We start from the raw sequence: 24,363 nt of genomic DNA, 5'->3' as shown, positions 1-24,363 counted from the left end.
TGCTGCTGCTGCTATAGTATGCTGCTTCTATAGTATCCTGCTGCTGCTGCTATAGTATCCTACTGCTGCTGCTACTAAAGTATCCTACTGCTGCTGCTATAGTATCCTACTGCTGCTGCTACTATAGTATCCTACTGCTGCTATAGTATCCTACTGCTGCTGCTACTATAGTATCCTACTGCTGCTGCTGCTATAGTATCCTACTGCTGCTGCTACTATAGTATCCTACTGCTGCTGCTGCTATAGTATTCTGCTCCTGCTACTATAGTATTCTGCTGCTGCTGCTGCTGCTACTACTATAGTATCCTGCTGCTGCTGCTACTATAGTATCCTGCTGCTGCTGCTACTATAGTATCCTGCTGCTGCTGCTGCTACTATAGTATTCTGCTGCTGCTGCTACTATAGTATCCTGCTGCTGCTGCTACTATAGTATTCTGCTGCTGCTGCTACTATAGTATCCTGCTGCTGCTACTATAGTATCCTGCTGCTGCTACTATAGTATCCTGCTGCTGCTACTATAGTATCCTGCTGCTGCTACTATAGTATCCTGCTGCTGCTACTATAGTATCCTGCTGCTGCTACAATAGTATTCTGCTGCTGCTGCTACTATAGTATCCTGCTGCTGCTACTATAGTATTCTGCTGCTGCTGCTACTATAGTATTCTGCTGCTGCTGCTACTATAGTATGCTGCTGCTGCTACTATAGTATCCTGCTGCTGCTACTATAGAATCATGCTGCTGCTACTATAGAATCCTGCTGCTGCTACTATAGAATCCTGCTGCTGCTACTATAGAATCCTGCTGCTGCTACTATAGAATCCTGCTGCTGCTACTATAGAATCCTGCTGCTGCTACTATAGAATCCTGCTGCTGCTGCTATAGTATCCTGCTGCTGCTGCTGCTATAGTATCCTGCTGCTGCTGCTGCTATAGTATCCTGCTGCTGCTGCTGCTGCTATAGTATCCTGCTGCTGCTGCTGCTATAGTATCCTGCTGCTGCTGCTGCTATAGTATCCTGCTGCTGCTGCTGCTATAGTATCCTGCTGCTGCAGCTATAGTATCCTGCTGCTGCTGCTATAGTATCCTGCTGCTATAGTATCCTGCTGCTGCTGCTATAGTATGCTGCTTCTATAGTATCCTGCTGCTGCTGCTATAGTATCCTACTGCTGCTGCTACTAAAGTATCCTACTGCTGCTGCTATAGTATCCTACTGCTGCTGCTACTATAGTATCCTACTGCTGCTATAGTATCCTACTGCTGCTGCTACTATAGTATCCTACTGCTGCTGCTGCTATAGTATCCTACTGCTGCTGCTACTAAAGTATCCTACTGCTGCTGCTATAGTATCCTACTGCTGCTGCTACTATAGTATCCTACTGCTGCTGCTGCTATAGTATCCTACTGCTGCTGCTGCTATAGTATCCTGCTGCTGCTGCTATAGTATGCTGCTTCTATAGTATCCTGCTGCTGCTGCTATAGTATCCTACTGCTGCTGCTGCTATAGTATCCTGCTGCTGCTGCTATAGTATGCTGCTTCTATAGTATCCTGCTGCTGCTGCTATAGAATCCTGCTGCTGCTGCTATAGTATCCTACTGCTGCTGCTGCTATAGTATCCTACTGCTGCTGCTACTATAGTATCCTGCTGCTGCTACTATAGTTGTCTACTGTTGCTACTATACCATCCTGCTGCTGCTACTGTAGTTGTCTACTGCTTCTACTATAGTTGTCTACTGTTGCTACTATAGTATCCTGATGCTGCTACTGTAGTATCCTGCTGCTGCTACTATAGTATCCTGCTGCTGCTACTATAGTATCCTACTACTGCTGCTGCTGCTATAGTATTCTGCTGCTGCTACTATAGTATTCTGCTGCTGCTGCTGCTGCTGCTATAGTATCCTGCTGCTGCTGCTACTATAGTATCCTGCTGCTGCTACTATAGTATCCTGCTGCTGCTACTATAGTATCCTGCTGCTGCTACTATAGTATCCTGCTGCTGCTGCTACTATAGTATTCTGCTGCTGCTGCTACTATAGTATCCTGCTGCTGCTGCTACTATAGTATCCTGCTGCTGCTACTATAGTATTCTGCTGCTGCTGCTACTATAGTATCCTGCTGCTGCTACTATAGTATCCTGCTGCTGCTACTATAGTATCCTGCTGCTGCTACTATAGTATCCTGCTGCTGCTGCTACTATAGTATTCTGCTGCTGCTGCTACTATAGTAGTCTGCTGCTGCTGCTACTATAGTATCCTGCTGCTGCAGCTATAGTATCCTGCTGCTGCTGCTATAGTATCCTGCTGCTGCTGCTGCTATAGTATCCTGCTGCTGCAGCTATAGTATCCTGCTGCTGCTGCTATAGTATCCTGCTGCTATAGTATCCTGCTGCTGCTGCTATAGTATGCTGCTTCTATAGTATCCTGCTGCTGCTGCTATAGTATCCTACTGCTGCTGCTACTAAAGTATCCTACTGCTGCTATAGTATCCTACTGCTGCTGCTACTATAGTATCCTACTGCTGCTGCTGCTATAGTATCCTACTGCTGCTGCTGCTATAGTATCCTACTGCTGCTGCTATAGTATCCTACTGCTGCTGCTACTATAGTATCCTACTGCTGCTGCTGCTATAGTATCCTACTGCTACTGCTGCTATAGTATCCTGCTGCTGCTGCTGCTATAGAATCCTGCTGCTGCTACTATATTATCCTACTGCTGCTGCTACTATAGTATTCTGCTGCTGCTGCTGCTACTATAGTATCCTGCTGCTGCTACTATAGTATTCTGCTGCTGCTGCTACTATAGGTTTACATAGATGTAGTACTAGACTGTAATGTGACCATGGCTCTTCCTGTTCTAGGTGTGTGGAGCTCATCATCGGAGAGCAGATGAATAAGTACTGCGCCCGGCTAAAGGACATCAACAGTCTGGAGTTTGCCGAGAACAAAGCCAAGTGCAGATTGACCCTCATTCGGAGATCAATGGTAAAGTCAAGAGTTATAGCTGTTAATCACCACTATCCACAAACCGTATTTGACTAGTCATCAACTCCCATCAACTAGCTAACCTATCCTGTTAAAGCACTGTTCTTAAATTAAACCCCCCAACTAGCTAACCTATCCTGTTAAAACACCCTTCTTAAGTCAGCCTACCTTGAACCACCACCTCTTCACACTAACTCTGTTTTCTCCCATTTTAATCCTGTCATTCCCCTTCCTGTCTTTCCTTCCTAATCCAGAAACCTGTACTAATTGCTGTTAGATTTATGACCATATCCCGCAGTACTGTCCCGGTATGTATCCACTCACTGTTACCAAGCCCAGGCTCGCCTAATCATAGTCAGCTGTCAGCTATTTTGTTGTGGCATTGATCACTGCTCACCGTGCCCACCTTGTCCTAATGCCGAGGTCTGCCCGGTGTCCTCCATCCTCACAACATGGCGCCACCTCACTTTGTCCATGTCTGGCTGACCTATCTCTCACTTTCTCTCTCTCTGCTCTCTGGCTCTCCTCTCTCAATCCATCTCTCGATCCCTCTCTCGCCCCCTCTCGCTCCCTCTCTTGATCCCTCTCTCTCCTCTCTTTTTCCTCTCCCCTCTCTTGCTTTTTCCTCTTTCTTCTCTCGCTTTTTCCTCTCTCTATTTCTTTGTGAGCCTGACTGTATAATATTAATGGTGTCTTGTGGATGAAAGTTCAAGACATTGACATACTGTAATTTAATCATGCAAATATTTGTTCATTAGATTTTGACTATGCTGTACTCCGACAGGATTTTCTGTATTTGACAGTGTTCCAACTCCAATACGTTATAATGATTTCATAACCTATAGTTCCATATTTTAATGACATATTTTATGTTTGTCATTGTCTGGTTCACTCAATGTTTACTATCTACTAAACCCATGTTGGTTGTTATTTTGATTGTATTTGTAAGTTTATAGAGTATATTGTATAAAGTGTATCATCACACTTAATCAGTTTCATCCTAAAATACACATTTGAGAAATGTGATTGTTTACTCCATTTCCTCCTGACCTTGTGGTCAAAATTTGGGAAATGATGTCCTACACTAGATGACTTATTATGTAATATAACCTATTCATAATAGAATTTCTTAGATTTTTCTGCCTCTTGTCCCATGATCCAATCAAAGATCGTCCCAATTACATGTGGCTGTAGACCGTAGCAGCTCTTTGGCATTAAAGCAATTCCAGGAGACATGTGCTGGTGTATCATCACATGGTAGCATTATGGAGGACTTTGTAAGAGGTTAGGGACCATATACTGTCCGGTGTCTTTGGCCTCATTTTCACTTTTATATTCTCTTTTGCTTCTCAATTGTTTGTACCACGCAGCCAAACGCAGCCAAAAAGGTAACCCATGCTGCACAGCATCCAACATGATTTTGCGATTGGGTATCTGCTGTGACTGCTGGTTGCTAGACTGCATGTGTGGGGAGCATGAGGCTTGGGGTCGTTATGGGTTTAAAAGGCGAACTATGAAACATTGATGTTTCAAGTATTACAAAGTTGTTGTTTTTTGTTGCATGTGCCGTCAAAGTAACTTGGTGGAAGGGCCCTCCTAGGTAGTAGGAGTAACGGCTGCTGGCTATACAACCTGAAATATAATTCGCTGTCAGACGCTGTTATTTTCCCTACTTTGCTATTCTTGTCATGAATCAGGACAATCCTACACCAGGACAAACGCTGGCATTAGCCTAAGCTAACATAAGCTAACACTAACTTCTCCCTGACTGACTGTTTTGTGCTTTGTTTCGCAGGGCAAGGGCCACGTACGGCGGTTCAGCTACCACACGCCCTCGCCCCCGGTTAGCCCACGCCTGCCGTCCCTGACGGGTGCAGTGATGCAGGAGAGCGGCGGTGAGGAGGTGGGGGCGGGGCAGGAGCCTGAGGTATCGGAGCACCAGCAGTTGGCCATGCAGCAGGAGGAGAGGGTGCTGACGGAGCAGATCGAGAGCCTGCAGAAAGAGAAGTACCTTATAGCATTATACCTACAGTAGCATTTAGGGGGCGCCCTCAGTCAATGTGCAACGAAAAGCAGGTTATAAAATACATGTAGAAATAGAGTATATATACCTTTACCTACAGGATATTTGAGGAATCTTAAATGAATAGCAAAGTGTACCTAAAATGAGGAAAATTAATAACTAAAACTGTCAGTGTGTTTTCCTTCTGCATTGACCTCACCATGTTTGTCACCCCAGGGAGGAGCTAACCTTTGAGATGCTGACTTTGGAGCAGCGAGCATCAGACGATGAGACCCTGGAGTCGGAGGCGTCCATCGGCACGGCCGACAGCTCTGAGAACCTCAACGTGGACTCTGAAGGAGCCACCTCCGACTTCTCCGGTATGCCATGATATTAAACAGTACCATGGTCAACCTGTTTGGAAATGCTTGTTAAAACTTGTGGTTATATTTTAAGTTTCTCTCTACAATTCTGTGTAGCAAAAAGAGACATGAGTAAAACATTTGTTTTATTTAGTTGAAACATATAGTTTTCTACTGCTGCTACTATAGTATCCTGCATCATGGTCTGACCGCTGACCTTTTTAGGTCCCTCAGAGAGAGAACCCACGCTGGCCCCCGTCGCCCGAACCAAGAGGTCGGAGGGGAAGAGCCACCGACGCCGCAACCTACGCAGGCAACCAGACTCCCAGGACTCAGTGGACTCCTGTTCTACCATCTCCTCCCTCTCTTCCTCCTCCCACTTCCACCCGTCCTCTTCCTCCTCTGTGGCCACAGCTCGCCACTTTCGCTACCGCTCAAAGTCGCCCTCTTCTGGCTCTGGCTCTGCCCAGGGCTTGTACCTGCCCCAGCCTCCCCACCGCGACAGCTTGGACTGTCCCCCCCCGGCCAAACAGGAGGGGGCGTTCGAAGAGAGGTCACAGTTCACCAGCCGAGGCACCTTCAACCCGGAAAAGGGCAAACAGAAACTGAAAGGATCCAAGAACTCACCCTTGAGGCACTCCCATGACAGTGGGGGCCGCAGCAGGGATCCGCCTGACTTACCCCAGCAGCGGGTTTTGTATGGCAGCAATGAGTTCATGGTATGAAGGACAGTGGGAACACCTCCTTCGTCACAGCCCACTCTCCCTAAGAGCATGCGATCTGACCCCCTTCCTCAAACACTCCAGCTCACCCTTTCTCAGTCCACATCCGCAACGATGCAGAACTGTCCCCCCAAGTGCCATGTACACACTGTGTGTCCACCTCAAAGAGACAGGAGAGGGACAGGCTGGGAGTGGGAGAGGAGGAACCAGTAGAAAGTTGATCTCCTTAACTGCCAACCACACTCCCCATGGTCCCTCTGCAGGTCTGGGCCTCCCTCAGCCCAGGGGAGAGGGGACGTGTGGAGCAGGAAGGCAGAGAAAAGGGAATGCTGGGACACTGGGAGAGGACTACTCAGCCTCCGGGAGATCTCCCGAGCTGACGTCCCAATGCAAACTAGGAGGTGGAACGAGGCTAGAAGATGGGAAGAAAATAAACCTACCGAGCCATTGACAGTGCTGCCGTGTCCATGAACTTGAGATCTCAATCATTGGCTGCTTTAAAGTTTACAGTTAAAAACAATCAATGTAGTGGTTCCTCTATTATTACAAATGTATTTTTCCCCTAAGCCTATTTAATACATTTTTAATTTCATGGAAAGTATAAATCTATATAACTATATTATAAAGGTATAAATACTGTACAAAGCCGGAACACCAGTAACTGCTGGGTAGTTGAAGTCAAATATTTATCTTTTTCTTGAGTATCTTGGGCAGAGATGTATGGTATTGGACCAAGGCTGTGTACGTGTGCGTGTTTGAGTGTTAATGTGTGTATGAGAAGACCACTTCATGTGTTTTTATGTTTGCGCTGCTTCGGTCCTCTCCTGAGGGAACTATGGCCATGAAAGGGACCAAGTTAGCTGGTGTGTATTCTAGCCAAGGGGATCCCAGCTCTGTAAAGAATGTTGGATGTGTATAAAATCACTGCATTCACAGCTTAACAGCCATACAACAATTAGAATGTACAGTACAATATGTATTGGACAAATACCATTCTCCTTGCTCTGGATACATGTTACCCCCAAATCCTTGTCTTCCTGAGATATCAGTGTTGGACTCAATAGCAACCAAACAAGGACATGCACTTTCTTGTCTTCTGTCATTATTCGTAACATTTCTTGTTTTTTTTCTGGATGTATTAGTTTAACATTTTTATTGGGATAGTTTTGTGGCGCTGTCATGTTGGACAGTCAGCTGTTTTTCAGGCAACAGTCAAAAGTCCCCTTTCAGTTTAAAACATGCTTTTTGTAACACTAAATCACTATCAGCTATCAGAGACTCAAATATTGAAAAATATATTTTTTTTAAACGATATTCAAACACCTCACAGTTCTAGTGTTTGAGGGGAAAAATGTCAAAAGGCCTCATACCTACAGTGTAAGAAAAAGTTGTTAGTTATACAGTACCAGTCAAACGTTTGGACACACCTACTCATTCAATGGTTTTTTCTTTATTTTTACTATTTTCTACATTGTAGAACAATAGTGAAGACAAACTTTGAAATAACACAGAATCATGTAGTCACCAAAAAAGTGTTAAACTAATCTAAATATATTTTAGATTCTTCAAAGTAGCCCCCCTTTGCCTTGATGACAGCTTTACACACTCTTGGTATTCTCTCAACCTGGAATGCATTTCAATTAACAGGTGTGCCTTGTTAAAAGTTAATTTGTGGAATTTCTTTCCTTCTTAAGCCAATCAGTTGTGTTGTGACAAGGGCAGCTCATTATGACAAGAACAGCTCAAATAAGCAAAGAGAAACGATGGTCCATCATTACTTTAAGACATGAAGGTCGGTCAATACGGAACATTTCAATAACGTGTTATTTCATAGTTTTGATGTCTTCACTATTATTTTACAATGTAGAAAATAGTACAAATGAAAGAACAACCCTGGATGAGTAGATGTGTCCAGACATTGGTACTGTAGTTGTACCAAACAATATTTTTCTTATACTGCATGGTACAGGCATGAGCTTTAATTCAGAGGTTCAAAATCAGATGTGCATTTGTCATACAAGAGGAAGACCTTGGCACAGCTCACACATCGCATACGCAAAACATATTATTATTAAGTAAGGTTGATTACACTAGTGCAGTGTACATGATCACCGAGCAGTAGAATAAAGTATTGTTATTAATAAATATAATATATGCCATTTAGCAGATGCTTTTGTCCAAAGTGACTTAGACATTTTACTTATGGGTAGTCCTGTAATTATTATTAATATTGATAATACTTTGATCAATGCAGTAGTTATTGTAATCAGTTGGAATGGAATATCTCCACCAGATGCGATATGAGTGCTTCACAGACGCTTAATGTTGACGGGTCTTATTTGTTCTTCTTTCTCTAACCATAACACTACATGACATAGTATATACACTTTCTGACAAAGATCTAACCATAACAGTACATGTCCTAGTATATACACTTCCTGACAAAGATCTAACCATAACAGTACATGTCCTAGTATATACACTTCCTGACAAATATCTAACCATAACAGTACATGACATAGTATATACACTTCCTGACAAAGATCTAACCATAACAGTACATGTCCTAGTATATACACTTCCTGACAAATACCTAACCATAACAGTACATGACATAGTATATACACTTCCTGACAAAGATCTAACCATAACAGTACATGTCCTAGTATATACACTTCCTGACAAAGCTCTAACCATAATGGTACATGACATAGTATATACACTTCCTGACAAAGCTCTAACCATAACGGTACATGTCCTCGTATATACACTTCCTGACAAAGCTCTAACCATAACAGTACATGTCCTCGTATATACACTTCCTGACAAAGATCTAACCATAACGGTACATGACATAGTATATACACTTCCTGACAAAGCTCTAACCATAACAGTACATGTCCTCGTATATACACTTCCTGACAAAGCTCTAACCATAACATTACATGTCCTCGTATATACACTTCCTGACAAAGCTCTAACCATAACGGTACATGTCCTCGTATATACACTTCCTGACAAAGCTCTAACCATAACAGTACATGTCCTACTATACACTTTAAGGCAAAGCTCCAAATAGCTTTTCCACTTGCACACTGTCCATTCCAGCCATGTAAGTAGATAACACAGTCCCTCTACCCAAATCCATAGACTTGTACATCAATTATGATACAGAATAATAAGTCTATTGGCTGTTAAACTATGGGGGCCTACTGGTCAGTGTGACAGACAAATAGACATGTACACTAAACATATACTGTCTGTGTCTACTTTCATATTCCATGTGTAGCGAGACACACATCTGCAGTATATTTTCCCATACATATATACATACTTTTGCGTTGCATTAAAATGATCTCAAACTCTAACATCAAACACCTTGATTCATCTGCAAGGTAGGTTAGTTCCTTTTTATCTTTGTCAGTCAGCGTGGTCCACAATTCTGTGCTCTGGTCTGAACTCTCTGGAAGAAGATACTGGGAAATTATCCTGTCGGTGGTCCTCCGATCTCTGCATAGTACTTGGTGTTCTCCATCTCTCCACTGGTCCGAAGAGTGACTCTGATGGTTCAACCCTGAGCTGACCACTGGACTGCACTGAACAGGACAACTGCCAGGCTGATTTGTCAAGATACAAATTTACCAAAGCGATATGTTTAGACTTTAAAATGCCTATGATAAAGATAATTAATGAATTGACAGAGCTGTGTAACAACTCTTATTACATCCATGTATAGAGTGGGTGTCTGTTAAACTATGTGATTTAGTTTGAAATCCTGACTCTTCGGTAGATGAGCCACGTAATTCCACCAAGTGGATACTGTTTGCCTGCGGCCTATGGAATCCTGACCTGTTCACCGGATGTGCTACCTGTCCCAGACCTATTATTTGACCATGCTGGTCATGTATGAACATTTGAACATCTTGGCCATGTTCTGTTCTAATCTCCACCCGGCACAGCTAGAAGAGGACTGGCCACCCCTCATAGCCTGGTTCCTCTCTAGGTTTCTTCCTAGGTTTTGGCTTTTCTAGGGAGTTTTTACTAGCCAACGTGCTTCTACACCTGCATTGCTTACTGTTTGGGGTTTTAGGCTGGGTGTCTGTACAGCACTTTGAGATATCAGCTGATGTACAAAGGGCTATATAAATGGATTTGATTTGAAGTGGGTTACCCTTATTGGCGTGATGCATAGGTTGTTTGCCTTCTACTTCCCTGTCCCTCCGTTCTCTACATCGGTGTCTAAAAATGGGATGGTAGCCGTGAGGCCATCGGAGCGTATGGCCGTACGTGTGAGGGGCTAATGTAGTCGAAGTACGGGACGTGCCATCCCGTTTAGAGGGGGCAGTGTAGCGATCCTCATTAATATGAACAACATTACATGTACCACCAAATGGTTTAACCCTGTCGGCATGATTGCGTAGGGTTCGACACAGGTTCGCTTCAATATCAAACCATTTGACATTACTTAAATAGAACCATCAAGCTTCATGTCAGATTACAGTCCAGATAATATATGCAGTGCAATATAATTAAGGCATGTTTCGTTTAAACTAATACTTTTAAAAAAATGTATTTATGGTTACAAGCCTACCATAGCCTACAAATACTTTTCTGAACTGGTTTCAAGACATGCTTTGGTAAATGACTCCCTGATAAAATAAAGGTTAAATAAAATATCAATGAAATGGAATCTTCACTGTACAGCTCTGAGACATGGGAGTAGGATTTAGGAAGTCACGAGAATGTCACATTTGAAACCAATTGTACCCTATTTTCTAAAAATAAAGATAATTGATTTTAAATGAACGCTCGAGACTGCCCCAGATCAGCTGACGCAGTGTGCGTATCCTGCTACGCCTGCGCACTGAGCACTGTCTTAACAGCACCATCAACAGACTGGGGAACAAGCAGCCAGAGGAGAGGCACAAGCTGGCGTTTTGTTTACCTCCAAAAGAAGAAGATAACATTTTCTCAACATGTCGGGATTTGACGAGAACCCATTTGTAGATGCAGTGGATGTCAATCCTTTCCAGGTGAGCAATTTATTTAGACCTAACTGTAAGCTCTGACTTGCGTTGTCCTTATGTTCCCTTCTGAACGCTGTAAAAGATATACTGCAACAGAAACCAGTTGGGTTGGTTGCTGGGTTGGGCCTGGGTCTACTTCCTTGTTCAGATGAGAGAACGTAGCATGATTGACAATGTTGTGTGCCAGTCATTTCAGTCAATATATTTGGTAGACCAATAAGGACACGTATAAGGTGTTCTATTAGCCTTTACCTAAGCAGGTAACTAGGCCCCATTTGACTTGTATAGGCCCATAGATGGCTAGCTATCAACAACTTGTCCTGTCATCCGCTCAATTAAAACGACTACTGGGAGCATGTTGTTTTAATAGACGAGTATATGCCATTTATTGGCCTACGCATGTAAGAAGGTCAGGACTCATTTCCTACCAATAATGATAGTTATGCACCCGTAGCAAGTGCACCTGTCTTGCTGCCAACGAATATAGCCCCCTGCTATTCTCTGTTTTCACACATTGTAATTCTAGCCTAATGAACTATCCCCTATAGGTTTGCGTGGGATTTTATTACTTGAAAGAACCAACTATCAGTCAAATAACCAGTGGGATGTTGTTATTTCGTGTTTTTACTCTAAGAAAATATATTGTTGTCTCTAATACAGGATGCCTCAGTCACACGAATCACCAGCGGTGGGATTGAAACCGTTGAGGAATTCAACCCATTCTCAGCCAGTGCTATGGTAAGATGAGCCAGGAGAAGTGGTGTTAAAATACTGTAAAGTACTACATAAGTAGTTTTTGGGGGTATTTGTATATTTATATTTTGGACAACTTTTACTCCATCACATTCCTTAAGAAAATAAATGTACTTTCTACTCCATACATTTTTACTCCCTACATTTTTCCTGACACCCAAAAATACTAGTTATATTTTGAATGCTTAGCAGGATGGGAAAATGGTCCAATTAACACATTTATCAAGAGAACATCTGTGGTCATCCCTACTGCCTCTGATCTGGCAGACTCACTAAACACATTCTTTGTTTGTAAATTGTCAGTGTTGGAGTGTGCTGGTGGCTATCCGTGAATTAAAAAATAAACAAGAAAACTGTGCTGCCTGGTTTGCTTAATATAAGGAATGTTAAATAATGTATACTAAGTATATTTTAGCAATTACATTTACTTTCAATGCATATTCATATAATGTGGGCACAGTGACGTAATCATCTTCCTGAAAAGAAGCAAATGCATCTGACAAACATCCAGAGGAAATATGTTGATTTGGGAGTGTCTTCTGATGTGAATGAGGCTTAATTTCATTTCAGACGAGTATATGTACATGTGGTTTTGTATATCTACATGCATATTTCTTTTTATTTGTGATTTTGACTGTGTGTGTGTTTGTTTCAGGGCACCCACACTGGGACCACCATCCCTATCTCTGCTGCCTCCTCCCAACCAGCTGTCCTACAGGCTTCTGTTGTGGAGCCCACCCCACAAGTGAGTAACAGAGACCTGAATGAGGAGGAGGGAGGTTGGCAGTGTGGTACACTGACAATTTTAGACAAAACAAGGACTTCCTTTTGACTCTAGCTATTGCTCAAAGCTGAGTACAACACACTCTCAAATTCACTGAACTCCTGAGTTGTTTGTGATGACTAAGTGGCTAAGCGAGGCCACATGAAGGCAAATCATTTCAGCTTGTTTCATATTGTTCTTAATACTATGTCTAGTTTTGACTGATTTCATGTCGACGCTAATATGGCAAAAATTGGCTAGCTAGCTAACCAACAACTATAACGATGTATTTGAGAGAAGTACTCGTGTAAATATATGTATACTTTCAATAAACATTGGAGAGGAAATATAGTTGACATGTTGTCACAAACAATCCAAACCAACACCTTCTGTTTCGCCCCATAATTGTGCCTCGGTTTTGTACTAAATAACCAACCCATCTGTGCATTGATCTAAATAGGCACATTAAAACAAAGGTCAGAGAGAACTGGAAAAGCATCCTGACTTGGTCATACTATTCAAGGTTTTTTGCAAGGGTCCTGGTTTTGGTCCTACTTTACCTTAAGTGGACAAAGTAGTATTTACATAAGCCAGTACTGTGTAATGACAGTGTAGTTTAGGTACACATTCTTCCAATTGTTGTTTGAGACTTCACATGTCCCATTTCCAAGTTACCTCACAATATAAAGATGAAAAAACAATTGACCTAGGGTTATAGGAGGTTTAGTTTGTTTAATAGAATGCATGTGAAAATGCAACCGTGTAATAAACACATTGCTCGAGTTGGTATGAATTTTCTCTGCAAATGGGAAGAGATAATTGGGCAGAGAAGGAACTTCTTATTAAATGCATTGTACCCACCAACTTGATGCATTGCAACCATTTTGTGCCCGAACACTCCATCTTGGTTCAAGGTGGTTTGTAACACAGCTCTTTCCCATTGTCCACCAGGCTACTGCGGCTGCTGCCCAGGCTAACCTGCTCAGGCAACAGGAGGAGCTGGAGAAGAAAGCTGCTGAACTGGATCGGAAAGAGCAGGAGCTCCAGAACAGGCCTGGAGGCCACATTAGTAAGTTATAGATTGTCACTTGATTATGTTCAATTGAAATCTGTCTTGATCAAATTATAAATACAAAAGTTGATTCAACTTCTGTTTAAAAAAGAAATGCTATTGCAACCTTTTTGCAATAAGGAATTGAGACCAAAACACGCTCAAGAGAAGTTTCAAGTGTTTAATACCAAGGATCCCATCAGCTGAGTGCATACATTTAGAAAGCTCACAACACATCTTATGCTCTTCCATTGTAGGTGTCACCTCCCCAGCTATACCTTTTATGACCCCAATGAGTTTCCCTCCTTTCTCCTGTGGAATGTCCATGATCCTCTCTTGTTTACCTAGATGTCAGAATCACACCCTGTCCATCTTCATCCTGGGCCTGACCCTGCTCTCTGATCCTAGGCAATGTCCTTTTATCTAATTAGGTCAACCTTTCTAAATTAGCATACACACAGTTTCATGGCCTGAACTCCATTAATACTCACAGTAATCATTCACTAAACAGGATACTAACAAACTGCAGTTTAACTTGAAACATGTTACATTTTAACAGAATCCATCACTGCCTTTTAAATTGACTCCCTACTGTAGTGTTTTATCTTTCTAAGTTACGTTGTACTTGTATTGTTTTGTCTGATTATGTACTCGTGTAACTCTTCATGGCAGTAAACTCTTTATTTGACAGCAAAAGAAAACAACTGGCCGCCACTTCCCAAGTTTTCCCCCATAAAGCCTTGTTTCTACCAGGACTTCAACGAAGACATCCCTGAAGAGTACCAGAAGATATGCAAGAGGATGTACTACCTTTGGATGTGTACGTACACCTTGCATCTTAAAGCTGCACTATGTAACTTTTTTTGGGCAACCCACCAAATTCACATAGAAATACGAGTTATAGATTTCTCATTCACATTCAAGAAAGTCTAAGAAGCAGTAGATCTGTTCTATGTGTGCTATTTCTAGGTTTTCGGTTTTTAAGTTTAGTTTTTTCCTCTTTCGGTTTTCCACACCAGCTTCAAACAGCTGAAAATACAATATTTTTGGTTATGGAAAAGGTATAAAACTGGTTTAGATGGTCCAATGATTCTCTACACTATACTTGTTTTGTCACATAAACTGAAATTAGGCAAACTATTCCAAATTTAGCATCCAGGGATTGGTGGAGTGATTTCTGCATATTGCACCTTTAATTGAGTAATTAATGATATTACATGCTTGTCAATGACAACAGTCAACAATCCCAAAGTACTAGTCATAAGATATTAGTCCCCAAGCTCCTCTCCAACACTGCACCAGTTTCTTCTAGTCTCACATTCATTTGTTTTGTCTGTCCAGTTCACAGTATCACACTCTTCCTGAACCTTCTGGCCTGCCTGGCCTACTTCACGGCCGATCCAAACGCGGGGGTGGACTTTGGTCTGTCCATCCTCTGGTTCGTCCTCTTCACCCCCGTCTCTTTCGTCTGTTGGTACAGGCCAGTGTACAAAGCCTTCAGGCAAGTTCTTTGCTCAAATATAGTTCTACTTTTCTTTTGAATAAAAGTGTTTATATAAGTAAAGTCCCTTGTGACGACGACGACGACGAAGGAGTTGCTAAAGTCAAAACAGACTGGAACCTACTTAACACTGTAGAATGTCTTAATTCCACATGACCTAATTAGTTTTATTGTGAAGTCCATATATGTGCGGGTGATTGTTAACCCTTTGTCCTGGTTTGTTCTTCAGGTCGGACAGTTCCTTCAGCTTCTTCTTCTTCTTCTTTGTTTTCTTCTTCCAAGTGTCTGTCTACATCATCCAGTGTGTGGGGATCCCCAAGTGGGGGAACAGGTCAGTGAAACAACATGATACACTAGATAGCATCTCAGGGAATCTTCTTTGCGGAAGTGTGTGAGTGCTGTATGTTTGGGTATGTATTTGCGCACACAAGTACAGGTGTGTGTGTAATATGTACTGTGTCTTTGGGTGTGTAATATGTACTGTGTTTGGGTGGGTGTAGGTCTCCCTTCACATCTTTGTGTACGTGTGTGGGTGTGTACGTGTGTGTGTGTGCATCTGGTCCTGCATCTTCTCTCTTGCATCTCTTTGACAGATCTCCTGCTGGCTAATCTGTTGCTGTGCTCTTTGTCCTGGGGGCTGCTTTGTAAGTGTGTGACACTCGGCTCATCTCTCTTACCTTATTTCACACTGTCGTGTTGACCCAAACCAAATTGTGTTGGTGCAGATATTTTATTTTCACATTGTCATTTTCAACATGATTCCAGTAACCAGGCCAGCTCAGTAGTTTGGTTCGGCTTAGTAGTGGGAAAAGCCCTTCTGGCTCCTCAAACCTTTGGTCTTGCTTCTTTTGTGAAGTAGGCTTCACTGTCCCGTGTCATCCTAATAAACTTTGCCTGTCTGTTGGTCATCGTGTGGGTTTGTGACTGTTTGCTAAAAATAATTCTGTTCGACAAAGGGTTTTGTATGCCTCATTGATGTTATGTTGCTATGGATTTATTTTCTGAAGGTGTAAATGAGGATGTGTTATTTGTCTTGTTTTCCAGTGGATGGATTTCGTCCATCACCATGATAAGAAGCAACATGGCTGTAGCTGTGGTCATGATGGTTGTGGCCGGCTGCTTCACTGTGAACGCTGTCCTCGCCATCATCCTACTCAAAATGGTACGTTTTGGACTCTCAATCCTTCAGAATTGATTCAAACTTTATTGCAATGTGTTGACGTCATTATGGATAAAACATCCACCCACCAAGGCCAATACAGCCTGAAAAGATTCAGAAGGCAACTCCATTCCCTTCAATAATCCCCTGTCTATCGTGCCTGACCCCTGCCTTCTCCCCCTTGTCAGGTCCACTCCAACTATCGTCGGACGGGGGCCAACTTCACCAAGGCCCAGCAGGAGTTCTCTTCGGGGGTCCTCACCAACCAGACCTTTCAGAGCGCCGCGGCCAGCGCCGCCTCCTCAGCCGCCCAGGGGGCCTTCCAAGGACGCTAGTGATCCTAAAGCTACAGGGCCAGGTTCCTCCTAACCTTTCTAGGCACCTCTCACTCACTCCAAGCCCCGTTTTGTCCCATGGCCTCAGTGTCTCTGCAGAGGCAACAGAAATGGCTGACAGGACAGAAACTAGACTGGTATACAGGAACATTACTGCTGTATCATGGACATTCTCTAACCACAGCCACTGTTGCATAATCCCAATTCAACCACTAGCCCTGTGATCAGAGGGTATAAATGGAGCTATTACCATGTTGATTGGACTTATCCAAGTGTCTGGGGGGTTGGTTTGGGATTGTGGTGTCTAGCTGGTAAGGGGGGTTTGGTTTGGGATTGGGGTGTCTAGCTGGTAAGGGGGTTTGGTTTGGGATTGGGATCGGGGTGTCTAGCTGGTTGGGGGCTAGGGTTGGTTTGGGATTGGGGTGTCTAGCTGGTAGGGGGCTAGGGTTGGTTTGGGATTGGGCACCAGAGTTTGGCAAAGTGTCCTCCATGTTGGTACCAAACATTCCATGACAATAATGTACATTTTCTTTCTAAGTGGAATGTGATACGTTAAGAAAGTTTATGCGTAATCTGTATTGCTCTTCTCCTGTAGGTTTTAATGCTATTACACTATGCTCCTAGCAAATGAGGAATGCTCTCCCTAGAATACTTTACATTGTCATTTTAATCCTCACTAGAATGAAATAGTTTGGTACCAGCATGGCGCTTATCATTATGAAAACACAATCTCAAATGAAGTTGTATATCAATTGCGCTCTGTCCCATAGCCTAGTCTTTACCTCGTTATGTTCTCTTCTTCCTCACTGTCCTGCCCTATCCAGACACTCAGGTCCTCTTCTCAGGACATACTGTCCCGGTAATGCAGAGATCTCCAACTCTAGTTGTGTAGAGCCACTGTTAGTGCAGGATTCTGTTCTTTCCTAACACTAACACACATGTTTCAAATACTCAACTGATCACGGTCTTCACTCTCGACCTTGATTTTTTTTCAATCCGGTGTGTTGGTGCTAGGCTGGAACAATGCCTGCGTACCCAGTGGCTGTCCAAGACTGAAGTTGGAGATCCTTGTATTACAAGGGTTTGGGTACAAAAACGTTACCGAAGTGGGCATCTGAGGTAAAAACACTGAAATGTCTACTGAAGGAATTACATTTTATTTTGTGACGTTTACATTGTTGTTGAGGTATATTTTTGCTCTGATCATAATATATTGAAGGGATGAATGGTTTTATTTCTTAGATTTTTTTTGTGATTTCATATTTTACTGTTCTTCAATCCCTCAGTAGGGTTGGACTTACTGAAGTATGATAAGGCAACTGCTGTGTTTTTGTAGCTACAATAATGAAGATATTGGGTGACGGTTTAACTAAATGGGAAATACTGTATAGGCAGATGTTAGTGCACCACCCCCTGTATCCCTTCTACTGTACTTCAAAGTAACTGTCCAGTTAAATCACACTTTTAAAAGTTCCTGTTCTGTTAACTCCTACCCAAATAATGGTGTTGACTCATCCTATACTCATATTTTTGTCAAAACCATAAATTGGAGGAAAAAAACACCTCAAACAGTATAAAAAATGCTTGCTATTTCCTCAGAGGAGGATGAGCTGGCCAATCAGTGGTCTACTTGCAGTAATATTTTTAATAACCGGTATACACCATTCCAACACAGAATAGCTGGGGGGGGGGTTTAATCGGAAGGAACTATTTGTCATATTGTGCATAATTATAGGTCATATTTCATAGAAATATTAACACGGGACAGTTACTTTAATGAACAGAACCACTTCTGTGCTGTCACCACTACATTTTGGAGTTGGTGGCTTTGGTATTATGACGTCAGGACAGGTGGGATCTTTTCTTACAAATCAGAAAAGGACTAGTTAGTTTTAAATTGACACTTAATTATTTTTTTCTCTATGAATGAGATATAGACCAGTCAATGTGGGTACTGTGGCATGCTCATAGACATTTCTGGAAGATTGAATGTATTTAGTGCAAGAATAGAATATAGGTACAGCCATGTGAGAATGAGTGAGTGGATGGAGGAATGAGCTGACAGGACAAATGAATTAATGATTTGACTAATTCCATGATGATCTAAATGTATTAATGAATAGTTAGTTATTGATTGTGGATATGTGCCTAAAGTAAAGTTCAGTACAATAACCCTAAAGATTGCAGTAAACCAAGTCATGACTTCTAATACAGCAACGATCAAAAAATAGATTTACATTCTTGATTTTAGTTGTTGGGTAGTAGTTACAACACAGGCATATTATTATTTTTAATGTACGGTTATTTAACACTTTTTCTGAAATGTCACTCTGCTGTCTACTGGACATTTGCAGTCTTGCTACACTACCGCTGTTGGTTCCTGATATGTCAACTCTCAGATGTTATGTAGCTGACACTGGTTTAGTGGGATTTATTTTTGAGCCTAAAACTCACTGAGACATGACTTTAAATGAGCCTCACCTTCTGCCTATTAACTACCATTATGATCCATCTGTGTTCTGAATGTTTGTCCAGATACTTGTGTATTTATCTGATCCTTCTATTGGGTAGAGTACTGTTACTGGGTATTATCTAGCACAGGGGTGTCCAACCATTCTTCTGGAGACCTACTGAGTGTGCAGGCTTTTGTTTTAGCCCTGCTCTAACACCTAATTCAACTACTCAACTGCTCATCAGGGCCTTGCATGACTAGCTGATAGCTTCTGATTTGGTCGAATCAAGTAGGGATGGAATGGAAGCCTGCACAATGCACACCCAGTAGCTCTCCAGGATGGCTGTCCTTTTGGAGGTCAAGGGTCAAATCTGTTTGTCACTGTACATATGTCTGACGTGTTACAAAGCTGTTATTTTGTCTGAGGGATTTTTACGACTTATCTCTGAAGTAATTTATAGATCTATTGTTACTGCTATTATTCAATAAATGGATGCATTTCTTTGCTCTCTCTTGAAAGTCAAAGATTTTTTTTTAATATTTTTTTTATAAAAAAAGGTACATGCCCAGGCTTTCTGTCTGCCTGTGGGGCATTCAAGTGCTGTTGGAACTAGGCAAGTCATTGTAGAAAGATGCTACCCAACTTTTCTACTTGGAAAGTATCAGAATCAACCAACCGGAAGCTCTACGTAAATAACGTACGTTAATTTTAACTCTGAGCCGGCGGTTCCTAGTTTCTGACTTATTATGAATGTGCCAACAGCCCTACATGTCGTAGGGTGGTGACGTCTCCCCGCTTTCCTCTCGCGTGCAATTTGGGGACGAACGGCACTTGGATCCTGATTCAAACATTTGTATCTTCTTAGGGGTTTTACAGCAACATGCAGCCTGGCTTCTATCATACAGCATTACTGCAGCCTGTTGTACCTAAACTAGCTGACCCATCAACAGTCCCATTTAGTCACAGAGACTTAGTTCTCTAAAAACATCTATACAATTAATAATATGAGCTATCCGACAACGCAGGGGAAAATAAATATGACAGCGAACTCTAAAATACAGATCATTTGAGAAATTGACTATGAGTTAATTAATTTGATTTTATCTAATCAGATTTGTTTTTTTAAAGAAATGTTTTATTGTTTATTGTGACAGATATGAATAAAGGGGAGATACAGGGACCGGGATTCGATCCCACACAGGCAGGGGGACCATATGAATGTCGAACCACAAGGAGCTATATCAAGTTACCATTTAACTATTAAATCAAACTCTTTTCATGGACTAAGAACTGGAGTGGTTTATCTTTATAGAGACGTGAGTTAAAATCACCACACTGTTGCCAATTACAATGACATTACAGTCTTAGTGGAAACAACAAAAACTAGTAGTTTAATATAAACAAACAACAGTTAGTTCTAAAAACTATTTTTAAAAGCAAAAAAACAAGAGCTCAAAAGTTGTCCAGGTCATAACCAAAACTATGAACGTGATTCAAGCGTTGCAATAGAAAAACGTAGTCCCATATCATTTTAGCATTCAAACATGTTGATTATAACAGGAGGAACGTTTGGACTGATCTGGAAAAGCTATTTTCAACTGCCGTTTCAAGCCAGCATGATAGCTGTACTGTTCGTTTATGGTTGACCTCGGTACTTAGGTTGACCTTGGTTCAAGGTACGTGAATGCATGCAACTTGATGCACCGAGTTTACAAGGCGTATTTCCAAACACTCAGAGGTCGAGAACAATGCATTACATCCAACAAAGCTGTGGGCCTCCAGGGACACGCTGCTGCAATGCTTTCTGGGTGATGTAGTCCCTCTTCACAAATCAGTCTGTTTCCTGTGACCTCATTTCTACTGTGTCTGGTGAAGATCCAGGTCAATCATCCCATGGTGTTGAATTGAAAGACAACCAGTATCTCCCTCTAGTATGGCAAGCAGGAAATCTGTTCATGAAATAAGAACACACCTCTGCTCCTGTCATACTGTAGATGGTCTCCTCTGGGTGAACACACCTCTGCTCCTGTCATACTGTAGATGGTCTCCTTCTCTGGGTGAACACACCTCTGCTCCTGTCATACTGTAGATGGTCTCCTTCTCTGGGTGAACACCTCTGCTCCTGTCATACTGTAGATGGTCTCCTTCTCTGGGTAAACACCTCTGCTCCTGTCATACTGTAGATGGCCTCCTTCTCCCACACCAGATGAGAATAACAGTAATTTAAGCAGGGATGAAAAGAGCAAAACAATAAGTATTTCATCAATAATTTGACTAACCTGTGACTAAAAATATTGACAACACTCCTTTAGGGCTTTGAGGTTTTCACTTATGAAGAGTTGAAACAGTTCAGTCCAACATGAAGAATGAACAATAAGACCCTGCAGCTTTAGGGACACTGCTGCTGGAAACATACATTAGCATCACCTGTGAAAACACGTGTATGACGTTATCAGAACAAGCAATTACAATTAACCTACATTAATTACAAGTTTAAGTCGATGTTATTGGAACTTCAGTCTAAATAGGACATGAATAAATAAAAGAAAGATTACTGTATAAACTGACATGAATTTGATTAACATTATTAGCTACAATAACTAACAGCACACAGATGGGTCATGAACACACTGCATCTGCTATTAGTCTGCTATTCAGACTAAGCCTCTGTATTAATGGAACGGCATGACTAAGATAAACTGTGAGGTATCATACTAATATAAAGAAGAAGAAGGTAGGCAACAAACTCTGCCGCGCTGATCCTTTTATATATATAAAAGTGAAATTAAGAAATCATAAAGAGTAATGTCAGAGTCCGGCAGGAATGGGTGCACACAGGGAGTACAGGAGGGGGCTGAGCACACAATATATACAGCATATCACAAAAGTGAGTACACGCCTCGCATTTTTGTAAATATTTGAGTATATCTTTCATGTGACAACACTGAAGAAATGACACTTTGCTACAATGTAAAGTAGTGAGTGTACAGCTTGTATAACAGTGTAAATTTGCTGTCCCCCTCAAAATAACTCAACACACAGCCATTAATGTCTAAACCGGTGGCAACAAAAGTGAGTACACCCCTAAGTGAAAATGTCCAAATTTCCTGTCTTCCTGCATCTTCTTTGCTATTAAAGCTTCTCTTTTTTATTTTTCCTCCTGTAATTCAGTGGCCTTTCTTTTGTTACATTTAAAATCCCAGAACGTTTCCATTGAGGCGCCATTGAGAACTCTTCTTTTAGCAATTCAACTTTTTTGCCTTTGTCTCCAACTTCGACTTTTCATTTTCTTCTTGACTGATCTTAATAAGTTATGAATGATATTTTCAAGGAGATCTATATTTTTGGAGAAATCAAGATCAAAATTGTACTCGAGAACAGCAGAGACAATATGCCTGTAGGTTCCACACACATCGGCCGCAAACTTTGCAACTTCAAGCATTACACCTCTAGTCAATAAACGGAAGTCAAGCTTTTCTTTTCCCTCACCTTTTGATTTCACGTCAAGGTCTCAACCTATTTACTCACAAAGGGGGTAGAGGATCGTTGTTTTATCTTCTGTTGCAGATGTCATAAACGATTGGTCCCTTGTAGGTCTGTGTACTGCTTCTTCATCAGATAGTGATACATCTGTGTCGGTAGAGATCTTATCATGCTGAGTTGATACGAGGTCCAGATTGGGTTCATCCTTAATACAGATGTTAGCAGGTCCATTCTTGACGGCAAGTGTTGCTGTTTCAACATCTGTTTCATTAGACATGGTCTCTTTGACACGATGAGGAGATACCTGCCTGGCATCAAGGTCAAAGTTCATCAGAGAGACAGTGTTGTCCTGTTGGCCCTTTTCATACTCAACCAGCCCATCTTCTTCAAAGGACATTATAGAGACACATTCCTCCTCCTCCTTCTTTATAACCAATTGCTGTATTTCTACATCTTTATTCAAGCTCAGATGAAATGACACAATGTCATTTAAAAGGCTGGATCTTACATGTGTTTTTGATACAGGAATTGCCCTTGGATCAGGAAGTTTGAAGACTTTTGTTATCAAGTCAGGTCTTTGCAGTCTGGACTTCCCCATCAAGTACTTTACTTTCACCATAGTCCGAATTGCGAATTCATGCCGTTGATCATTTTGCAAACCAAGATCAAAGTTGTAATCTAAAATATCACAGATGACATGTGCGTAAGATCGATTCATCTCTTCGGCAAAATGTGATACCTCAGTCATTACCCTATTAGACAGTAGACCTATGTCAAGTTTCTGTTTTGCTCCAGGTCCAACATGGAAATCTACACCTATTTTCTTGCAGTTGGGGTATGGGTCCTCAACCTTCCCTCCAGCGGAGGGCTGCATTAATTTTTGAGTCATTTACTGAGCAGATGTCGTGGGCCATCATCTGATATTTCACTTCCTTTATGTTATTTGCTTTTTGTATCCTGTTAGACACTAATTTTCCTTTTTCCTTTTTACGCCTGACATTTCTTTCAGATTTCCCAGGTAGAGCAGCTGTTTTTGTCACTGTGGAGACCATTAAGGATTGGTTCATAACACGTCTGTGCATTGCTTCAGCATAACACTCTATTACATCGGTCTCTGTGTTGATGGTCTCCATCTTAACATCCTGAAGAGATATGAAGTCCAGATCAGTCTCTTCCTTTATGCAGCGGTCAGCAGATCCATTCTCATGGCCAAGTATTTCAGTCTCATCAGAAAACTGTGTTGAATCAGTCTCAGTAAAGACGCTCTCTGTCTTAACACACTGTGAAACTTGTCTGGCTCTTTCAAATTGGTCTGTCTTCATCTTCCTTGCTGTGAAACTTTCTCTTTTTCCTCATTAAATCTAGTCGTCTTCTTTTTGTTACTTCTTTAAGTCTTTGATCTTTTGACACAGCTGATGCCCTATTGACCTCCATGTCACCTGAAATTATTGCATATTTCCTTTTTTTGGGAGGCACAATTGTTAAAGTTTCTTGTAACAATTCATGTTTTTCTTTACTTAACATGCCTTTCAAATTTGGCCTTGTTTTCTTTTCGACTAATCGTAAGTTGAGGATGATATTTTTAATAAGATCTTTATCCTTTTGCAAATAAATCTCAAAATTGTACTCGAGGATATCATTGGTAATCTGCCTGTAAATTCCATACACAATTTTGGCAAAATGGCCCACTTCAATCATTGCACCTTTGGTCAGGGAGTCTCAATTTTGGAGCAACTCCTGGCCTGCATCCTGCCACCTTCTTCACCATTCCCCTC

At 41.8% G+C, this 24,363-nt stretch overlaps 2 protein-coding genes across 12 annotated transcripts in view; both read left to right on the top strand.

The window, feature by feature from the left end:
- myo9aa (myosin IXAa) overlaps nt 1–8,208 on the top strand; it is a 189,905-nt gene extending 181,697 nt beyond the window's left edge. For 8 of the 11 annotated variants that reach the window (XM_031812861.1, XM_031812864.1, XM_031812856.1 and 5 more), the window contains 6 exons: nt 2,854–2,977; nt 3,232–3,285; nt 4,348–4,365; nt 4,773–4,984; nt 5,217–5,359; nt 5,567–8,208. In XM_031812861.1, the coding sequence (XP_031668721.1) occupies nt 2,854–2,977; nt 3,232–3,285; nt 4,348–4,365; nt 4,773–4,984; nt 5,217–5,359; nt 5,567–6,066 (1,051 nt within the window). In that variant the 3' untranslated portion in view covers nt 6,067–8,208. The remainder of the gene's footprint in view (nt 1–2,853; nt 2,978–3,231; nt 3,286–4,347; nt 4,366–4,772; nt 4,985–5,216; nt 5,360–5,566) is intronic. The other 3 variants (XM_031812863.1, XM_031812862.1, XM_031812860.1) reach the window with 2 other exon arrangements.
- A 2,683-nt stretch (nt 8,209–10,891) lies between these two features.
- LOC109881497 (secretory carrier-associated membrane protein 2) lies at nt 10,892–19,629 on the top strand. The gene is made up of 9 exons (XM_031812867.1): nt 10,892–11,096; nt 11,751–11,828; nt 12,499–12,588; nt 13,558–13,675; nt 14,349–14,477; nt 14,999–15,158; nt 15,388–15,489; nt 16,203–16,320; nt 16,506–19,629. The coding sequence occupies exons 1-9, from the start codon at nt 11,040–11,042 to the stop codon at nt 16,650–16,652; spliced, it is 999 nt and encodes a 332-aa protein (XP_031668727.1). The 5' UTR covers nt 10,892–11,039; the 3' UTR covers nt 16,653–19,629.
- Nucleotides 19,630–24,363: the final 4,734 nt, after the last annotated feature.

This window comes from Oncorhynchus kisutch, unplaced genomic scaffold (genome assembly GCF_002021735.2).
Source record: "Oncorhynchus kisutch isolate 150728-3 unplaced genomic scaffold, Okis_V2 Okis03b-Okis08b_hom, whole genome shotgun sequence".
NCBI lineage: Eukaryota > Metazoa > Chordata > Actinopteri > Salmoniformes > Salmonidae > Oncorhynchus > Oncorhynchus kisutch.
Note: the sequence above shows the minus strand (reverse complement) of the source record. Positions and strands in the feature narration are given on the sequence as shown.